Source organism: Perna viridis, chromosome 4 (genome assembly GCF_037379345.1).
Source record: "Perna viridis isolate PV_CMFRI_1.1 ecotype Kerala chromosome 4, ASM3737934v1, whole genome shotgun sequence".
NCBI classification, from domain to species: Eukaryota; Metazoa; Mollusca; class Bivalvia; order Mytilida; family Mytilidae; genus Perna; species Perna viridis.
The window spans coordinates 20,774,855-20,796,060 of record NC_142448.1 but is presented as its reverse complement, the minus strand read 5'-3'; the positions used below and the strand labels follow the sequence as shown (position 1 = coordinate 20,796,060).

The window sequence follows — 21,206 nt, the reverse complement described above, 5'->3', positions numbered from 1 at the left end:
CAAATACAGGCAGGATTATTAATGAGGAATTCAATAAAGAAACCAATGAAATAAAAAATTTCGAAATCGGACCCCAAAAAAAGTTACACATTAAAAATAGAATAATTAAAATCGAAAAAAAAAACAATCTACGTGGGTTTTTATGAAATACGTACTTTCACCCTTTTTGGCCCCTTTTTCTAAAGCGACAGGGGCAAGAAAGTCCAAATTAAATAGGAATCTTCTTAGTTAATGGTAAAATCATATCAACATTTCAGAACAATTCGTCAACCACAACTAAAATTATCGCACGGAAACGAAGTGTCCCAAGACCACGAAGACGACGACGCGGACGACGACTGCGCCATAACATTATACGACCGCAAGTTTTTTTTTCGTCGTACAATAAAACGGGAGATTTCGCTCTCAAATTTTCTCAAAGAGGGAGATTTGCCAAGGTTTTGTTTTCTCGAAATGTTTAGCAATGTTTATGTTTAGCAACATACCTGATAAAATTCTGAAACGAGTACATGTATTCGGAAATATCAACATACATCTACATTTGAGATATAAAACCAAATTGGAAAGACTTTATACGCTTTCACAATATGATTCCCCGGGGGGTGTGCTACTGACTTTATTGCTTGTAGGTTTGTTGGCTTTCTGTTTTAGTGAGGGTGTTTTACTTTTTTTAGCGCATCACGAAATTTGTTATCATAATTCCTAACATTTTTCACATGGGATAAAATTTCCTTCAAATCATTTTTAAATGGTTGATGCCAAACTGTTTATCATATCAGGATGTAATCTGATCATTTCAATTGACCAAAACGTACGAAAAATTAATATCGAATCGGATAATTAAATAATAAAACATGTCGTGTGTTTTATTTTATGTAAAAAAAATTAAATAAGCACACTTCTTTTTACATGTAACAATTATAGAACAATACAAAAAAGACGTCAAATTTTGCCGATTTCGACGTTACCAAAAATGACACCAACACTACGTCTTAGTATTGAGATGACTACTGTCGTCAAACTCGAGGTGAAGGTCTGGAAAATGACACAGAGGAAGCTGTGCGAGTAGTCGATTTATTTCCAAGGTCTGGTGAGAAAGATAAACGGAAGCCATTCTCCAAATTTAGGATTATTATTATTGTCATCCCGTGCTGTGTCGGTTTTTTTTTCTATTCGGATCCTACGTTTCTTGTCGCTTTTGTCGCTAACCTTTTCGTGCTACACCCGGACCTGTTCGGGATTGGGCCATGTTCCGCTATATCGGTTTTGGCAGTGTAAATCTGAGTTTAGGAAAGCGTAATTTGTGTCCATCTGCAAGCAGCGTAACTGTGCTTTAAAATGAGGCTATCTGATATAGAGTTTGTTAATAAATAATGACTTGAACGCTAAAAGAAGAGGTCACGAGTTTCCGCTGTCGAAAAAAATGATATTTTTTTTTTTTGGGGGGGGGGGGTAGGGTTCATTTGTCGGGCCTTCGCCCGAGCAGAATTAATCTGTAGTACTCTATTTTGCCTGGAAACTAAATAATAATGATTTCTGTCACCACAATTTCGATGTCAACCCCTTGTATCGACTACTTCCGGTTTAAGGACAAACAGATGCCAAAACTTGGAAAAAAATCCTCATTTTTTCACACGAATGACCCTTTAGGAAGCTCCTGACCCCCACTCGTGACTGTAACATATTTTATTTGGCTTCAATAGCCTTCGCGGTCTACAGGCTGTAGGATGAATGTGCTTTGATTCCTGATTTGTTCCAGTTGAACCCCACAGATAGCAAATAATGACCAGAGATGACCATTTTCGAGTGACAGACCCATTTTCACGCGTTGGGCCATCCACCCTCCCACAACCTGCTCACCCCATCCACCCCACCCCGTGATCACCCATTTAATTCATAAATAACAATCAACATCAGTACCATTGTGCAACTAATTTGAATAAAATTTGCATAAGTTTGCAAAATATCGAAATCTAGACTTTCGTTCAGAAATGTGCAGCACGACAATGGTTAATAAAAAAATCTCATAATAATAAAAAATTCTTGCATCTTAATAAAAAAAAATTACATATCAATGAAAAAAATCTTGTATATTAATATATAAAAGATTCTTGCATTATGATAAAAAAAATCTTCCATATTAATAAAAACTAGTACTATCTTAAAAAAAAAGATAGCCGACGCAGTAAACTTTTGTTCTTTTTACTTATAAGTTTCTACATTTCATTCAAGAAAATAACACATGGCACGCAATTATATATTAGTACATTAATGAAAAAATCTTACACATCCATGAAAAAAACTTGCATTGTAACATAAAATCTTGCATTATAATAAAACATATTGCATATTAATAAAAAAATATTGAATAAAAATTGAAAAATGATGAATTTTGCAACACATCACTTGCTTTACACGGCGTAAAAATTTCTAATTAAACATCTTTGAAAGCTTCAAATGTCTAGAGATTCAAGGCATTGAACAGCATTATTAGCGTAAATGTCAGTATGTAAGCACGACATTGTCGACCATCGTTCCCGTTGGGTACATGAGTGTTAGTCTGGTTCAATAATGCTGGCATCTCCTGTAACCAGAAATCCATCCTGTCTTTGTAAAGATTGTGTTGTATAGTTACATTGACATCAAGGATAGCGTAAGATTTGTTATGTGGGTCATACTGTGGCCATTTTGGCAAACCTTCACCATTAACATTCCTAGAAAATATGCATTAATAAGGCAATGTGTTTCAATGCGAATCCCCTCCCCCTCCAAAAAAATGTTCTACTATATATACAAGGAATACAAAATTATTTAGCCAGTCAGGAATCATTGATGTAATTAAAGTTATTTTACACGTAATATTTATACGCTGACACGCGGTTTTATTCTTAAAATTGTTTTCTATATTTCTGAAGAAAGCGGACGATGACGTATGCGATAATTTATGTCCGACGGTCAGCTTTATATTGGCTCCCTGCATAAATATCTCCTAGAAAATTTAGAATTGAAGCAGGAAAGATTGTAAACAATTATCCAATACGTACAACTTACCCATTTTTGGCGAAATTTGACCAGTATTTCATCATCAATATACTTGAAGTACGATCGTCAGATGAAGCATCCGACAAATTACTGAAAGGGAATAGAAAAGGTAACTCAGATGCATGCCCTGCTCCAGTAAACCATTTTGCTCTTCGTTGAGAAACTGAGAATATTGATAACCTTTTGCTGAGATACTGAAAGTGTGATTTATTGCTAGTAGCAGCATGAATATCTAGATTCTTGATAGCCGGGCTGTAGAAAAAAATGTCACCGATAAAGTCAACAGCACTCATACTCTGTAAAACAGGAGAAGTCTTGTATTGGCTACAGACTGAATTTTTTAAATGCTTACGGTCACCATAATAATCTGACACTATTGTAGAAATTATGGTATTGCATAAGTATTGCCATGATATTCCAGTTTCCAATAAATCTTTGGCTTTCCTGATTTTTAATACGCTCACTAAGAGGGATCCTTCAGATTCACTATTGCCAATAACGACATCAAGCGATGAGAAGAAGGAAAACCCATGTCCTTTACCATACATTATGTTTTCTGGTGAATCTTGTAAGTACTTCCCATCTACAACAGGAGCGAATCCCATTTCGATACGTATTTCAGGCTTAAAAATAGAGAGTCCTAACATTATTATGAAAACCTTTAATAGTTCATCAGATGTTTTGTTACGAAGACAGGTGATCGTATTTCCATCTAAAAGCGGTGGACAATTAATCATATTAACGTATTCCTTCGAAGCATATCTCGGTCTTGGAGAGGTAGTTAGTAAGGAACTGCCAACACCGCTTTGTGCAATGACACGTTTAAATAAGCCTTTGTTTTCGGGTTGTATTGCATGAAGACCCACACTAAATCCGCCAGCTGACTCACCAAATATTGTAACCGAGTTGTTGTCACCACCATAATCACCAATATTATCATGTACCCAACGTAAAGCCATTTGTTGGTCCCATATACCATAATTACCGGGTGAATGATCATTCATTGTACTAAAAAATCCAAAAACATTTAGACGGTAATTGATAGTAACAACTACGACGTCTCCAATTCCAGACAGATATGTTCCATCATATACTGTACCCTGTCCTGTAATGAAAGCACCTCCGTGAATCCATACCATAACCGCCTTTTGATTGGTGTTAGAGGCATTGTGTGGCGAGAAAATGTTCAAATGTAAACAGTCTTCTGATTGGTCAAGGTTTGGTAACAGAGATGACATTATTTTTCCAGGGGGAGGTTGGATACAAGAAGGGCCATATTCTGTACCATCTCTTACTCCTGTCCATTTGCCGAAGGGAACTGGTCGTTTAAACCGTAGTTCTCCTATCGGTGCCTTAGCGTACGGTATTTTACGAAACACACTTACGTGGTAAGTATTTTTATCATCATTAACGCTTCTTGATATTCCTTTGATTTCACCCAAAGATGTCTGAATAACGAATGCACTTTCGTGTATAGCTAGATTCGGAATAATAAGTAGTATAATTTTAAACATGCTTGACCTGGAAATTCTTTTCTGTAAAAAAGAAAGAACACAATAAATAAACTAGAGAAATGATGAACGACGCTCACTAAATAGATACCCTACTCCATCATTTGATAACATGCACCACTTTGGATCAAAATCTTATGCAGAAGGTTCACAGCAGGAATATGTAATAAAAATTGTGTAAAAGTTTCATAAAATTTCATTCAGCAATGGTATGAGGAGTAACGGATCAGAGATTAGTACCCCATATCTCCATATTCATGAATGGGAAAGTTCATGACAGCCAAATTGATTTAGATCAAAATCTAAAATAGAAGATGCACATTGGGAATATGTAATGCAGATTTTGATGTGTGAAAGTTTAAGTGGTGTATGAGGAGTATAACGGATAAGAGATGGGTCCTCTCTGCGTAACGGAAGGAAGAAATGACGTACGGACAGAAGGAAGGACAGGCAGCCCTATCACTATATACCCCCTAAAAAGTAAACTCAAAGAACTGTGTATACTTTTGATAGTATTTATCCTCATCCGTCTAATGTCCCGCACATTTTCGCACGCGATAACTCAAAAAATGTTTGCACAAATTTAATTGAAACTTTGAGAAAGTGTTTATATCCGTCGTGGGAGCACTACGAGTTCGGCTTTTAATTGATTGTGTTGACACTTGGGCAACACAATAGAGAAAAAACTGTACATTGAGCTGCTAAGTTTCTAAGGACCCCCATTAACATATGAATATGCATGAAGAAAAATACATATAGATGAAAATATTTTTAAAAGGGGTTTACACTTAAAACATTATTCCCGGTTTTCTGTTATGTCTCACACACGACATAACAGAAAACCAGGTGCACTGCGAGATCGGCTTTTAAGTAGATTGAAATCTTTCATGTGCGGGGGCATCAACAAAGATGTTTGTAGGTTACTTTGAGTGTTTTGGAGTGCGGGGGCATCAATTTGTATAGTCTGTATATTTGTATATGCTTTATAAGTGATCTGTATAGTTTTACCCTGGACCTATATTGCATACCCTATATCACACCCCAGGACATTGAAGTTGGTATATTGAACATGACACGTCAAAATCTTTATCAATGAGCGGTATCATTTATAGAATTCCCCAAAAAGCACAGTTATTTTTACGAAATAAAGGCACTGCCTAGTATCATCATACATAAAATATCTTTATGATATTGAATGAAAATACAGCCTAAAATAATCAAAAATTTCTCTATTTTAACATATTTTTACTTTCAGAGAACAAAGTGGTAACTTTCTTTTATGGTACAGAGTATTTCGTGTTTGACCTTGTGTAGTTTTGTCAACTTTCACTCATTTGTTGAGTTATTTGATACAGATTACTGGTATATTAGTTTATTGCGGAGTTATTTTGATTGAACTGAGTGCCTGGTATGTAGCTCACAATAGTAAGGGTAATATTTAAGTTATTTATATTCATTTTCTTATATAACAAGTGTGGACATAGACTGGTATTGCCCGAGGGGCAATTATGGACGCAGACTGGTATTGCCCGAAGAGCAAATATGAACATACATACGTTTTGTCTTGAATGTGTTTGCATTGTCTAGAAAACTCCTCCATTTATTGATATCAATAATTGAATTATAGGTATATTGATCAATATCCACTAATATATGTTACTAAATATCTACTGACATCAATAAATGGGGAAAAAATTCCACAATGGCTTGCCATAACCACAAGACAAGTCATATACATATAACAATGCTTCTTTCTTGAAGGTGTACGTGCATGAATGTGTTGAACTTGATATGTCATGTTAAGGATTGACCATTTCACTTTATGTACCTTCAGTTTAGCTTGATGAAATTCTGGACTCTCATTTTTTTTAATTAACAGAAACCAACAGTGTGGTATCTGTCAGTTACATGGGTGGCCTAATTTGAAAACGGTAGGGGTCGTAAACTCAAAATTAAATAGGAACATTCCTTTAGTAGTAAATTAAAATCATATCAAAATTTCATATCAATTAATAAACCATAACTAAAGTTATCGCACGAAAACCAAGTGAATATGGACGACGGCATGGACGCCGCCGACGATAACGCCGCGTAAGCACCATACCTATATACGACCGCATTTTTTTTACATATATAAGGTCTTTGTTTTTACATTAGTCCTACTTAAACAGTTCCCTATCAAAAGAAAAAAACTGCAAAACTGTAAAGTTTTCCCACCTACAGTCATGTAGTCAACAGAAAACATTAAAAGTTCTGAATCAAAATTACACTACCAATATAAGAAGGACTTAAACGTTAAACCCATCGATACTGGCTCACAGTTAACACTTCAAAATCAATATTTCAACTAAATCTTGTGTAAAACAATTTTATCAACTTCTAAATAGCTTGAAAAATGTTTCCTATACTGTAGTACTTGTTTTGCTGCTGTATGAAATGTATCCAGAAGCACTGCCAGTATTATTTGGTTTCAGAACTACATAACGCGTATATACATTCAGTACTTCACATCACTTTTATTAGCTTTAGAGTCTCTATTTCATTAAATCATGTAAATCTTCTTCACAATTTAACAAAAGTTACTTATTTTTACGTGTGTAGTATTAATGTCTTGATACTTAATAAAATCCCCACCCTTTTAGCAAATGTTTAAGTATGAATGTGACCAAAATTAAATTTTTATGCACATGTACAAACTTTACTTTATTGGCGTGAAGTCATAAACAAAGAGTGGTTTAATTAATGATCGGGAAATGTCTAAGATAACTTCCTTTCAATATATATATTGCTTTTTTTGACGTTAAAAAGTATGTCTTGGCTGACCTAGTGTAGTATTATCAATGACGGTATACGGTATGTCTTGGCTGATCTAGTGTAGTATTGTCAATGACGGTATACGGTATGTCTTGGGTGATCTAGTGTAGTATTGTCAATGACGGTATACGATATGTCTTGGCTGATCTAGTGTAGCATTGTCAACCTTTACTCGTTTTAATGTTATGCATTACTATGCATGGTAAAGTAATCCTAGACATTATTTGAAATAGACTATATTAGAAAGTATAAGTAATTATTGATTTTTGACTTTGATTGGGGTTTGGAAATTTACGTCACGTGTCTTTAACATACTATATTGATTACAGTACTATTTTAAAGGAATATTTCTTCATTAATCATTTTATCTTTTTTTAGAAAGCATACAGAGCATTGCTAAAACGATAAGTGTATGAAAACCCTTCCGCACATATACCGGTAAAAGTATAGATTTTCTCCAAAGTTGCGCATTTCCTGCGCTTTTTCGAAAATGTGTTACTTCTAGAAACAGAAGGAACACTCAGTAAATACCGCAATGTTACATTAGATTATTTTTTCATGTTAAAGTACATGTGACATTTTGAACTTAAGAACATTTTATTATGGATGTGTATTGGGCTCTTTTCTATGAAAGCATACACGTTTATCAGTGGCCGTTCATGTCAAAATAGGGATATTTCTATCGGCTTACTTTTAACAAGTACCGGCTTACTTTTCAAAAGTATCGGCTTACTTGTTAAAAGTATCGGCATACTTATCAAAAGTAACGGCTTACATTTTGTTTTAGATATTAACCAATCCAATGTTCCGTTACATCTGAGCATTTTCTCACCTAAACCACGCGATAACTTGAACGCCAGGGATCTGCCTATAAACTATGTCTGTCCCATCAGGAGGTAATTAATTATGCTTAGTGAAGACTTTAAAATTAGTAGCGTTTCCTTTTATTAAATAAACAATCTCTCTATATATTGTACATAAAATCGCTTGCCCACTTTGGGCATGTGACAGTTAAAAATTCAGCTATAAATAATTAAAAAGATCAAATTAAAGAAGCAATAGCAAACAATAAACAATTAATTGTATAATTATGAATCAGTCAAGTAAGGCTGACATGTAATAATTTACTCATTTTATTAGTAGCAATAAGGGCTATAATAATTGGGGCCTACATGTATGATGTATTGCATTAATTCAATTAACCATAATGGTATAAAATGTTGTCTCCTTTATTTAATCTATTATCCTGTTTATATCCTTATCCAAAAGTCTTAACAGTCACCGCAAATTTCTTCTTTCTCTGAAAACCAACACAAATGATTTATGTGAGGCTTTCGTTCAAATTCAAGTAGCAGAGATGACGACGATAGGAGTTTAAAGACCTGTATATACCCCAGTGACTCTGTATGGTCGACCCTTTATCCCGCTTTAATATTGTAATTTATAGTTTAACTATATTATATAATTTAGAAGATTGAAATTGATAACCTAACAAAATAAAGAAAGAAAAAAATATGTATACTAATGAAACTATAACAAACTAAGTGATAAATACAAAATATACAAAAATCATAAAAAAGTTAAAGAAAAATAAATGTTTAACGTACGAGGAAAAGCAAGACCAGGTGCAGTAAACCAAGTGAGAAATTTGGAAATAAAAAAAAATACGCCAAAGGTTGATAGGGGGTCGTTTTGGGAAAGAAAAACATAAACTGTAGATAAGCGTTATTGATATGGAAAGAAAAAAAAATAAAACCAAAGTATATGACCAGGGGGTTTGTTTAATCTTAACTCTCGCATAGAAGAAAGCGCGCGTTTAATTATGGGTTCACACCTTTGATACGATCGATTTGATTGGCTACACATCTCTGTAAACTACACTAAATATGCTTAATGAATGTAAATAACCAATAATAATGTTGTACATGAGTTTGGTTTATTCAACCGACCCAACGTAGAGTAATTTTGGTGAATCAGAGTGCCAGTGGAATACTGATAGTGCCAACGAAAGCACAAGCTATAATGTTAACATTCGTTTCATTTACATTTATATATCATATGACTACACCCGGGTAAACCTGTTTCTTCGAAAACGGTGCTTATCGAAAATACGGTTGATATACAAGTTCACGAAAATGGACACGGGTGTAGAAAAATTAATCCTTAGGGATGTGGTGATTTTTAAGGCAATTATTTCACCATTCCCTCCATTAAAGGTTTTCACAGAAAACTGAAATTAATCTTGTAGATTTAGAGAATTTCCATTTCGGAGTATTAAGTTTCTTTTTTTATCTGATTTTTTTTTACAAATATCGTTGTTTTCATTGAAAATGGGCAAATCTAAACACAAACATGATTTTCATTCGTATTTTAACGAACCAAAACATCAAGCATTTACAGCCATTATGACAGTTGGAATACTTTATTTATCATCGAACATGTTTCATATTGACGATAACATCAACCGCATAATACAAGCACTGTCACAATTGTAGTTAAACCAGTGTGAAAGCAACACCACTTCATCAGAAAATGTTTTATTTTCCTCTTAGAAAACAGTTAATATTCAGGAAAAACTGATATACATTAATCGAATATCAATCATACCATAGGTATCAACGCCCCATGAAAATATTGCTCTAGAATAGGTGCAACGTGATTTATATTTAAGAAAGAGCCTAAAATGACCTAGATAAGTGGAATGTCCGCTAAAAATGCAACACACACTTACTGTGTATTTCAAACTATTGAAAAGTGAACATTTGCTTTTTACTGAGATTAATTCATATTTTTCTTATATAATCGAATACTTTGTATAACAATATTTTTCACTCAACTCCGTTCTATTTTTTACTTTTTTATCAACCGTATTTGCGATGAGAACCGTTTTAGAAGAAACAGTTTTATTCGGGTGTGACTAACCGTTACCGCTTTTGAATTGGAGACTGCATTATTTGAATTTCATATTTTTTATTAATATTAATTTATACATTGATACATTAATTCTTGTGAATTGAGTCATTGTTTGTTTGTTTGTTTTTTTAATTTTTGTGTATTTCAAGACTATGGTTTGTATTCTTTTTATTTCTGCTACAACTGTAATGACACTAAGATAAATTAACTACATGTATATGCATTTAGTTTGCATTTATATGAAAATAGGAGTGATATGGTTGCCAGTGAGACAGTCATCCACAAAAGCCAAGCAACGAACAATTCAACAGGTCACCCGGTCTTCAATGATGGACAAAAACCATACCATAAAGCAAGCTATAAAAGGTCCCAAATAAATTAAGCAAAAAATATCCATAAAAGATGAAATTCGACCTAATCTATAGAAATTAACGTAGAATAAATAACAATGAGCATAAAAAACGAGGACAACCACTGGACTACGGGTTCTTGGCTTGGGACAGGCACATAAAGTATGTGTCGGGGTTAAACATATTGCGAACGCTCAACACTCCCTTAATCTGGGGCAGTGGTCGGAGAATACAACAATAAAACGAACTTTAGAAATCTGTTGAATTCAGATTTAACTCCTGAAATTGATACAGAATGCAGACACCTTACCAAATAGGCCAAAAGACAACAAGCTGTATCTACCTCGAAAAATTACTTGCTTTTTTTTCTGTAAGCTAGTTCAAAATCTAAATGCAGCTGATGAGCACACCTTGTTTAACTCAAAAGTATCAATAAAACAAGGTATCTGTGCATGTACGTGCTAATACCAAGATAAAAAGCAATGGCGTTCACATGGCACATTAACGTAATGATTATACGTTGGATTCGTTAATCTTGAACTTTGTGTGCTATTAAACGCCACCGCCATACTAGAAAACAAGGGATAGAGTACCACCGTAAAGAACCTAATATTTCAATTATTAATACATTTGTCTGTAGGTAAACAGGATTTATTGAAAACATAATAAAATATCTAAGTAAAACAAGGTCTTCGTGCAAATGAAAAAAGTAATAGCAGGAAGTAAGACGGTATGAAATAGAGTCAATCAATATCAAATTTTTACTATGTATTAATAAGAGAGTTTAATGTTAGAACCAATAAAAAGAACAAGAGAGTTGGTGTTAGAACCAATAAATGGAATAACCATTACGGATAAATATATTCAAATATTTTATACAGACTAAATGAATTCAGTTAAAACTTTCGAGCTTTATTTATCACATTACATTTGTACCATAAAAACTAGCATGTTAAATCCTATTTTTGATTATGTTACGACAATTACAACCAAAACTTCAGCATCAATTCTTTATATCTATGGAAGAATTTAGTAAAACCCGCAAAAATATCATCAAAGTAGCGATAACTATCATGAAATTTGTCTATCAAGTCAGATTTTGAAGGTTGAAGTTTGACCATAAACTGAGATTCATAGATCTGCTATTAATGGAGTGCAATTTGTGCCCATCGGAATACCTACAACCTGCTGATAAATTTGATCGCTAAAACGGATATAAATGTTGCCAAGAAGAAAATTAATCATGTCATCATATGTCTAGTAAGTATATTTTTTTTATAGTTGTCTCGTTTGTCAGAGAAAAAAATATCTTTCTTTATTACAGCAAACATATCTGTTTTATCGAAACACATTTTGATTAAGGAGGTAGACCTAGGGTAAGGGACACAACTCTTACAAATCATTGGAATGTTTGTATTCAGCATTTTACAACAATCTCCTTTAAGCATCAAAATAACTTGGATGGATTTCATTCTGTTTCATATGAAAGCTTGATATACTTTGGTGAAATTGAATATGATGCAAACATATCACTGATTTCAACAGTTTTGTCCCTTACCCAAGGTCTACCTCCTTAAGATATGATTTCTGTTTAATGGGGTAATGTGGAAGTATGGAGAAATCAAAACTGTCAACATTTTCTACGGATTTATCCAAAACATGTAATAGTAAGTTAAGACTTAGTCAAGATCGGCACAATATATAATTTGTACATGTAATTTTACGGGTATTCAAGTAAGATGTATTTGTGTACTTAATATAGTGTTGTACATTTTATACTTGGGTTGTCTAGGTGTTATTACTATTTTGTGATAGACATACAGAGAACACATTCTGTTTACATCATGCAGTCACAAACTAAAATTACGTTTGTTTCTTTCAATTCACCATCAACGCCATTGTTGGAATTTGATTTTTTTATATTATTAGACAGGTGTACATATACGACTAGCATTTTGTGAAAGCTATTTAATTCTTCTCTTCTTCACTGACATAGCACTTCCAGCACTCTCGTAAAGCGGTTCGATTCTACTCTTCTTCACTGACATAGCACTGCTAGCACCCTCGTAAAGCGGTTTGATTCTACTCTCTCTTCTTCACTGACATAGCACTGCTAGCACCCTCGTAAAGCGGTTTGATTCTACTCTCTCTTCTTCACTGACATAGCACTGCTAGCACTCTCGTAAAGCGGTTCGATTCTACTCTTCTTCACTGACATAGCACTGCTAGCACCCTCGTAAAGCGGTTTGATTCTACTCTCTCTTCTTCACTGACATAGCACTGCTAGCACCCTCGTAAAGCGGTTTGATTCTACTCTCTCTTCTTCACTGACATAGCACTGCTAGCACTCTCGTAAAGCGGTTCGATTCTACTCTTCTTCACTGACATAGCACTGCTAGCACCCTCGTAAAGCGGTTTGATTCTACTCTCTCTTCTTCACTGACATAGCACTGCTAGCACTCTCGTAAAGCGGTTCGATTCTACTCTTCTTCACTGACATAGCACTGCTAGCACCCTCGTAAAGCGGTTTGATTCTACTCTCTCTTCTTCACTGACATAGCACTTCCAGCACTCTCGTAAAGCGGTTCGATTCTACTCTTCTTCACTGACATAGCACTGCTAGCACCCTCGTAAAGCGGTTTGATTCTACTCTCTCTTCTTCACTGACATAGCACTACTAGTACTCTCGTAAAGCGGTTTGGTTTTCTTCTCTTCTTCACTGACATAGCACTTTTAGCATTCTCGTAAAACGGTTTGATTCTACTCTTCTTTACTCGCATAGTACTTCTAGCACTCTAATTGACTTTGACAGTATGATTCTTCTCTTCTTCACTCTTCACTCTCGTTGACAATTTTGACAGGAGGCGCCCCCTAGTTATCAGTGTTTGTTGAATTAGTTTGTATTTGATATCCCATCAGATTTATTAGACTTGATTGATTGATTGATTACACATGTAGTATTTGATTGATTGATTAAGATTGTTGTCTTTCCAGTAAATGAATGTTTCTTTTCCGGATTAGTAGTTTGAGTTAAGTAAGCAATTTTTGGTCTTTGTCTTTTCTATTTTCTACTTGAAGGGAGATAACCTCTTCGTGCGTGATTGATTTTATTACAATAAATACGTTACCATCATAAATACTGAGTTAGTCCATCTGCGCAAGTCAAGCAGGCGGAATCCCCTATCTAAAAATATCATCCAATGGGATGACCTTATGGTAGCCATCTACCCTTTATTCATCCATTTAATTTCTGAAGACACATGTGGTAAATTATATTGTGAATAATACTGAAATTTTGTAATATTAGAAATTCTTTTTATTGAGGAATTTTCTTTTATATATTTATTATTATTGTATATTGATACTTTATTATGGAGTTTAATGTTAGTAGCCCATTCCAAGCCGTCACTGGCGATGATGTTTTTTGGATGGGTCGTTACCTTACGATAGCCAGGTGGTTACTCCATATGTGTCCAGTCAACCAACCGACGTTTCAACTTCGGTGACTAACACTACTATTCCACAGACTCCTGTTGTAGGTTCTGTGGATAGTAATAGAGTAATCCCTACTTTAGGTACGGTAACTCTTACAGTATCTAGACCAGTAGACACCACGGGTTCAATTTTCTGTACCTTTGGTGTTTCTATGGGTCTAAATTTACCTGGTTCTAAGCCTCCAGTGTCTTACTGTGGTGTTACTTTGCCCTATTCGGTTAATAACCCCATGTCTTGGTCAAGCCATTTCTAGCCTCAGACTTATCCTTACCCAGGATTTCCTGGTCAGGCTTTTTCAGGTTTCTGACCTTATAGTAACAACTTTGGACCTATTGGTCCTCAAAGTTTCACTCCTAGTTTGTCACACCCTGCTTCTTTTGTAGCAGTGCCTTCTAGTAGTGTTACTATACCTGCATCTGCACCTACCTCTTCTGTTAGGTATCAGTCTAATCAGGTTACCAAATCTGTCCCCTCATTAGATGGGTTTAAAAGTGTTTTAGATGATTTTCGTCAATCCATATCTTCTGAGTTTGTTGCTTTCTCCAATCGTCTTGCAGCTTTGGATAAAAAATACCAACCAACCCTCACCTAGTTCCTCTATGACTCCACTTCCTACAGTTCACAACTCTGAAAGTGAACACGAGGATAGTGATGATGAGGAACGCTTTTCAGTGGCCCCAGGTAGTCAGGAAAGTAATTCTTCCTCTGGTGAAGAAGGTGAAATTAGGGATAAGGTTCCTCAGAATGTTTCTGTTTGTAATCCTGCTCCTTTTGTTATTGGTCGGTCTCCTACCAATTCCAACAAGGCTGCTGAAAGTGAGGGTACTCCTTTTTCTTTGAAGGATCTTTGATCTTGATAGACGCATGTCCACTTCTCTTCAAATTAATAATGAAGATATCATAGCCGATGAGTCTCATTTTTCCAAGGTAAGTGATTTTGGCATAACTTCCTTAAATGATCATTTCCGATCTAGGGATTATTATATTTTCAATTCCACTTGGGTAAGTTGGTTTCTTCTTGTGATAAAGCTTTTTCTTCTTCAATTAATTCAAGGCCTGTGGACGGACTGTCTGGTCTAAAACTGAGAATCTTCTTAGAAATGCTTCTCATGTACTAGGTACAGCAGAACATTATTTGTCTGCTGTAGCCTCCTCACTGAAAGATATTGCTCTTCCTCCTGAAGTAAAACCATTTTTACTTCAGGTTGATAAAGCTCTAGGCTCTTCTCAGCTCTTACTTACGGGAAGTTTGGCAAACTTTACTTTACCCAAAAGGTCTGAGATCCTGGATAAAGCTAGAGTTTCAGACAGCCTGATGGATTTTTTAATGAAATATACAATGGACGACAAACTTTTTGGTTTGCCTCTTGATGAGATTCAGAAACAGCTCAGTCATACTCCAGCACCAGTAAAGGTGAACGTTTCTCTCCCTAAGAAATAATTCTAAGCGAGGTGGTTCTTCTACTGGTGGTTCTTCCTTTCCTTCCACAGAAAAGAGAAAGATGATTTTCATTAATGGCGGTATGAAAGGTGGTTCTAAGAAAACCGTTACTAAGCGCCCACCAGTTAATTTTAAAGGCGGTAAGAGGTCCAATCAGTTGCTCTCCCGTACTTTACTGACAAAACCAAATCCAGAGGTTTTCTTACACAACTCCTCATTCTCAAATCCCAGTAGGGATAGGTTAACTCATTTTCTGTCAAAATGGAAAGATATTACCTCAGATTGTTGGGTATTGTCAGTAATTCAAGAAACTATCATCTCTTTCATCAGTTCCCATTCCACTGTCCAACGCGACTCATCTGCAAAAAAATATCTCTTCTATCAGCAGAGATGGATTGTCTTTAAACTAAAAAGGCAATAGAGGAAGTTCCTGTATCATCAATAGATCCAGGTTTCTATTCTCGGATTTTCCTTGTTCCAAGGAAAACAGGAGGAATGAGACTAGTCATCGACCTGTCCATTCTCAACCTTTATCTGGTTGTTCCCCATTTCAAGATAGAGACCAATCATTCTATCAGAGCTTCAATACTTCAAGGTATGTGGACCACTTCCCTGGATTTGACAGACGCTTTTTTCTATTTCTAATATGTCTTTCTTACCGAAAATTTCTTCGTTTTGTCTGGAACAACAAGGTTTATTAATTCAGAGCGTTACTGTTCGGCCTCTCTGCTGCACCTCTAGTTTTCACCAAGGTTATGCAGGCTGCCATATCTCATCTTCATAGCTCAGGCCATTCAGATTCATTCTTATGCAGACGATTTTCTGTTGAAAGAAATTTCTCGCGACAAGCTTCTCGCAACCACGGATCTAGTCATCAAACTGTTTCTTTCCCTGGGTTTCCTAATTTATTGGTAAAAGTCAGATCTGATTCATTCTCAGGACTTTACTTTTCTGTGAGAACATTTCTTGACTCATCTAGGACTAGTTCTACCTCCTCAGGAAAAATTTCAGAACCTCAACTTGAAAATTCATCAGTTTTTGCTCGCCAATTTTCTCAGCTACTAGGTCTCTTGCACTCTTTAGTAAATGTTTCCTCTTGGTCGACTACACATCCGACCTCTCCGATTTTATTTACTTCAACATTGGCGCCCGTCTTCTCAGAATTGGTAATATCAAATTGCTCAGGAATTGTCTCCGCATCTTTCATGGTGAACTGTTCAGGAGAATGTTTTGGAAGGCCAGCTTCTGTCCTTTCCAGTTCCTAATCAGACTCTGTTTACAAATGCCTCCCACCTCCATCGGGGGCGTATCTGGAAGGACGTTCAGTATCACGGATCTGGAATCCAGACTTACTGAAAGAACACATCAATTTTCTAGAGATGAAAGCAGTTCTTCTGGCAATCTCTCATTTTCAGCACATTCTGCTAAACAAAGTTCTTGCTCGTGTTCTTGCATCCGACAATACGCCGGTTGTTGCTTACTTAAAAAACCAAGGGGGAACTCATTGTTTCAGGCCATTTCTTCTTGCAAAAAAAATTCTCATCTTTGCAATCAACTTCAGCTTCAGCTAGTAGTTCGTCATGTTCCAGGGAAACTCAGTGTCTTAGCAGACTCTCTATCGAAAACTCTAACCCCAGTGAATACAGAATGGGAACTTCTCCAATCAGTATTTCAAGCAATAACTCTTCATTGGGGGGTCTCCTCGTGTAGATCTGTTTGCAACAAGTCTCAACTGCGAACTTCAAGTTTTCGTGTCTCCTGTCCCGATCCCAGAAGCTTATGCAGTAGACGCCATGACTTTTCCTTGGGAAGGTATGTTCGGATATGCATTCCCTCCATTCAGATTTCTGTCAGCAGTTCTTCGGAAGATTGCTTCGGAGCAATGTCTGATCATTCTTATTGCTTCAGCTTAGCCCAAGCAAGTTTGGTATCCAGATCTTCTTCAACTATCTTGTGCTCGTCCACTCTTACTACCAGTAAGACACAATCTTCTTTCCCAGTTCAAGGGCAAGATTCTTCGTCCCAAACCAGAGAATCTACATCTTTTCGCGTGGCTTCTCTCAGGGATAGTTTCAAGAAGAGGGGCTTTTCTGAGCGAGCAGTCAGAGACTCTACCAACATCGTATACGATGCTAAGTGGACAATCTTATGTAGTTGATGTAGTGAGAAGGAAATTGATCCTCTCAAAATTACTGTTCAGCAGTTAGCGGTTGAAAAAATCAGTTTTTTCAAACTTTTGCAAAAAAAATATTAAGCCACTGGCAGGAAAAATGTGATTCAATATCCTCTCCATTACTTTACAATATAGATTTTCCGACACAAAATCAATTCCGGCTTTTGCTGATTTTGTTTCGTGTTCCCGCAAAACAATGCTTACTCAACAAAAATATTTAAGCCTACGCGAGAAGAAAATAGCAAATGCCTTACAGAAGTATATGAAGTCCAGTTTCTACTTAGAAAACTCATAATTTAAAACAAAAACCTACAAGCCATAATCAGAACAAAAATTGTACCTTTAAAGAAAGCAAACATGCAAATTAGCCCAAAAAAATTGCCTTAAGTAACTCTCAAAGTTTTTAAGTTAAACGTAACATAAGAAATTGCAACATTATAACGATTCAATTGTATTTTTATATCAAAAAGATTTAGTTCTTTGAGGGATCGACAATACAATGTATTTACTAGTTTTTTTACATTTACTGGTCGAAATTCAAGGAAGTTTAACAGTTTCTAAAATTGATGAGATACGGTTATCTAAAATCAAGGTAATTTAATAGATTACTGTCTGATATTTCTGCATTTCACCATATCCGTCCCTTTTCTCTGGATAAAGAGCTAAAATTAAAATGGTAGGGTATTAAGGCCAATTTACATCTTTAATCTAATGGCCTTTCTAATCCGAGTGATATCGTAGATGGGGAAAAAAACCTGCAAGTCCCGATGTACGCCCCACCCCCTAAAATCCTAAAATTGGAGAAAAAATTAACATTTTGTATGAAACCTTGATTATTCCACAAATTTTCTTGCCTTGCTTCGCTCGGGCTTAAATTCTATTTACGCCCTTTAACGTGAAATCCTGGATCTGCCCCAGTGAAGTCTTCAAGGATGACATGCTCCCAAAAGTCAGGCATTTGAGTCCACATTCGCTCCCTTAAAAATGAATGTTTGAGGGAGCGAATGTGAACTCAAAACCATGACTTGAGAGGATACAAAAAAGGGGGAAAATTTAATATAAGGATTTATAATTGGTTTACAGTGACAAAGTATTTACATGTCGCACATTTGGTGCTTGAAGATAGACTTGGAATACAAAAAAATAAGTTAATTGTTCAAAACAAGGAAATATTTTTTTTCTCAGAAAAAGAGAAAAATATCTTCCGTAAATTGGTATTTATACAACTAGATATAAATTTAAGAATAAAAAACGAATAAAGTAAATAACCTTAATTCACACAGAAATAAGTTGATGCAGAAAAGAGTTCGTTCAATATCCACGTAACTTGTTTTATCTTTGCAGTCAGGGATTTATTAAACATTCCCAAGTGCTGGTTAGTTTTTAATTAAAAAAAACATGCAATGCTATATCTGGTTTCAGATATCCCGTATATAAAGTCTACATATTACTAAATAATACGACTGTTATGTCATTATTTTTTTTTACATGCTAGACACCTAGGTATAGTGAAAATTGTTACATTTACATTAGTTAGGGACGAATGTCAGTAGGCATTTTGGTAACTTGTACCAACAATCTATGCTAAACCAATGATTTTTACAGTAGACATAAAAATCCTCGGTTGAACACTGCAGTAAAAAATGAAATAGATAGATACAAGAACATATGTCTCCTTTCATCACAAAAAATTCACTCAATTTATGGTCATAATTTCCTATGATTATATGACAAATGAGGTCAAAAGTTAAATATTTTCAGCTCAACTTATTCTTAAAATTGAGGTAAGGAATGTACCTTATTCGAAACTAAAGCATTTTCAAAACAGAGAAAATCTAATTATGTTTAAAAAACGAGCTACATATAATTATAACCAGATATTAAAATAAAAACTACCTACCAACTCTATAAACACAATGCACACACACACGTTAATGTAGTGTGAAATCTTTATATCTCATCAATGTAGATGTTCTTTATTTATAGCAACGCGTAGGAAATGAAATCCTGTTTCGATTCTTTATGACTGACTTGTATGTTTTAAACAAGATACGAAAACCAAAGCAAGCAAAGCTGTATCACACATTTTATTAATACTTGTATGAACGCCGGTGTCTTATTCCATAATATTAAAATAAACAATGCTTTTAAGGATGTATCTTTTGAAATTTCGCTTACTTTTTCATCCGTGATGGAGCCAATCTTGGGTTTCCAAGAAGAAACTAACTGAAGTGCATTTTCCAGTGGTGATTTTTTTACAGTAGATGTATTGTACTTAAGTAGTACTCTATCTAAGAATCATGCAAAATGTGATTCATGGTTGGAAAGCCAACAATTTTTTATATTTAATATTTTGTTTACAATGTTATAGTGGCCAGAAAATAACATGTGGCTTTTCATACAAACCCTGTTCATAGGAGATAAAAATCATACTGAATGTACTGTAGAATTCAAAAATAATGGAGCTAACTCTGCAAATAACACTGAAATACAATAGAAACTACTCGGTTTTCAATGTGAATTATCTCGTAACAGCCTACAGATCGGAACGAATAACTACACATTTCATTATATAGACATATAAAGCAACTTAATTACAAAAATTAAGATGTGTAGCCTTTTTGAGGTGTATCACATATTATAGAATTTGCATAATTCGTAGCTGGAGTGCTACATGATACCTTAAACAAAGGAAGAAATCACAATTATAAGGTAACTTTTATTTATTCATTATTAAAGCACTAGATTTCCAAACAAGACGGAAAAGGGATAAAAAAAAATTTATTTGAGAGGAATTAAAGCCTGTTTGGAATTAAGCACAACAAGATCTTAAAAACGGGTATTACAGTATTCTTTTAGAGATAACGGTTGTCGTGTGTGCAAGAAGATTTTGGGTATGCAAAAGTCGTGACCCCTTGCGTTGCATTTAAAATTTATACACTAGCATGATATATATATATATATATATATATACATACACACACACATAAATGAAACCCGACTCAGAAACATTATCGCTGCTACTCCAAGAAAGGCGAGACACTCAGATACAAATATATATTTATAGTACTTTTTAGTATTATTATTTTTTTAATCTTCTGAGAGATGGATATGTAAGTAGTACATCACATCACCTACCTGCTTTAAGTTCCATTGATTTACCATTCAATACCCTCAGAGATATAGAGCAATTTCTCAAACTTCCCGCTTGGTACAAAATCACACCGGAAACAAGTGTGCGCTACCTAAAACAGCTAGAAAAAAAAACATTCAAATTGTTAGATTCAGGAATAGATTTAAATTTTGAAAATAAATGTAATATAGACACTGACAGTCTGTGTTTTAATCGAGTCAATGCTTCTTGACACTGCAGATAAAGTGGTCCCAAGATATACCACACAAAGCAGCCATATTAGGATGATGACGTACAGGTGGCACATAAATTTTGAAGAGAAATGCGTAAAATT

General features: G+C 35.0%; 1 protein-coding gene across 3 annotated transcripts; it reads right to left on the bottom strand.

Moving 5' to 3' along the window:
* Positions 1–1,185: 1,185 nt before the first annotated feature.
* On the bottom strand, positions 1,186–20,974 carry LOC148619272 (carboxylesterase 1D-like). Of its 3 annotated transcripts, none has more exons than XM_088578979.1 (3): positions 20,878–20,974; positions 3,052–4,577; positions 1,186–2,714 (listed from the first exon to the last, which is right to left on the bottom strand). In XM_088578979.1, the coding sequence occupies exons 1-3, from the start codon at positions 20,902–20,904 to the stop codon at positions 2,462–2,464; spliced, it is 1,806 nt and encodes a 601-aa protein (XP_088435105.1). In that variant the 5' UTR covers positions 20,905–20,974; the 3' UTR covers positions 1,186–2,461. The 3 variants fall into 3 exon arrangements, with proteins under 3 accessions (XP_088435105.1, XP_088435106.1, XP_088435107.1); XM_088578980.1 differs by lacking the exon at positions 20,878–20,974 and adding an exon at positions 19,640–19,715; XM_088578981.1 differs by lacking the exon at positions 20,878–20,974 and adding an exon at positions 8,143–8,231.
* Between the last annotated feature and the right edge of the window lie 232 nt (positions 20,975–21,206).

Bases quoted from the DNA above. Each gene is read 5' to 3' on its own strand.
- LOC148619272 (XM_088578979.1), bottom strand. From the start codon at position 20,904: ATGGTAAATCAATGGAACTTAAAGCAG. The intron at 4,578-20,877 runs GTAGGTGATGTG...TCTTTTTTACAG, and splicing joins ATCAATGGAACTTAAAGCAG to AAAAGAATTTCCAGGTCAAG. The intron at 2,715-3,051 runs GTAAGTTGTACG...CATATTTTCTAG, and splicing joins TCAAATTTCGCCAAAAATGG to GAATGTTAATGGTGAAGGTT.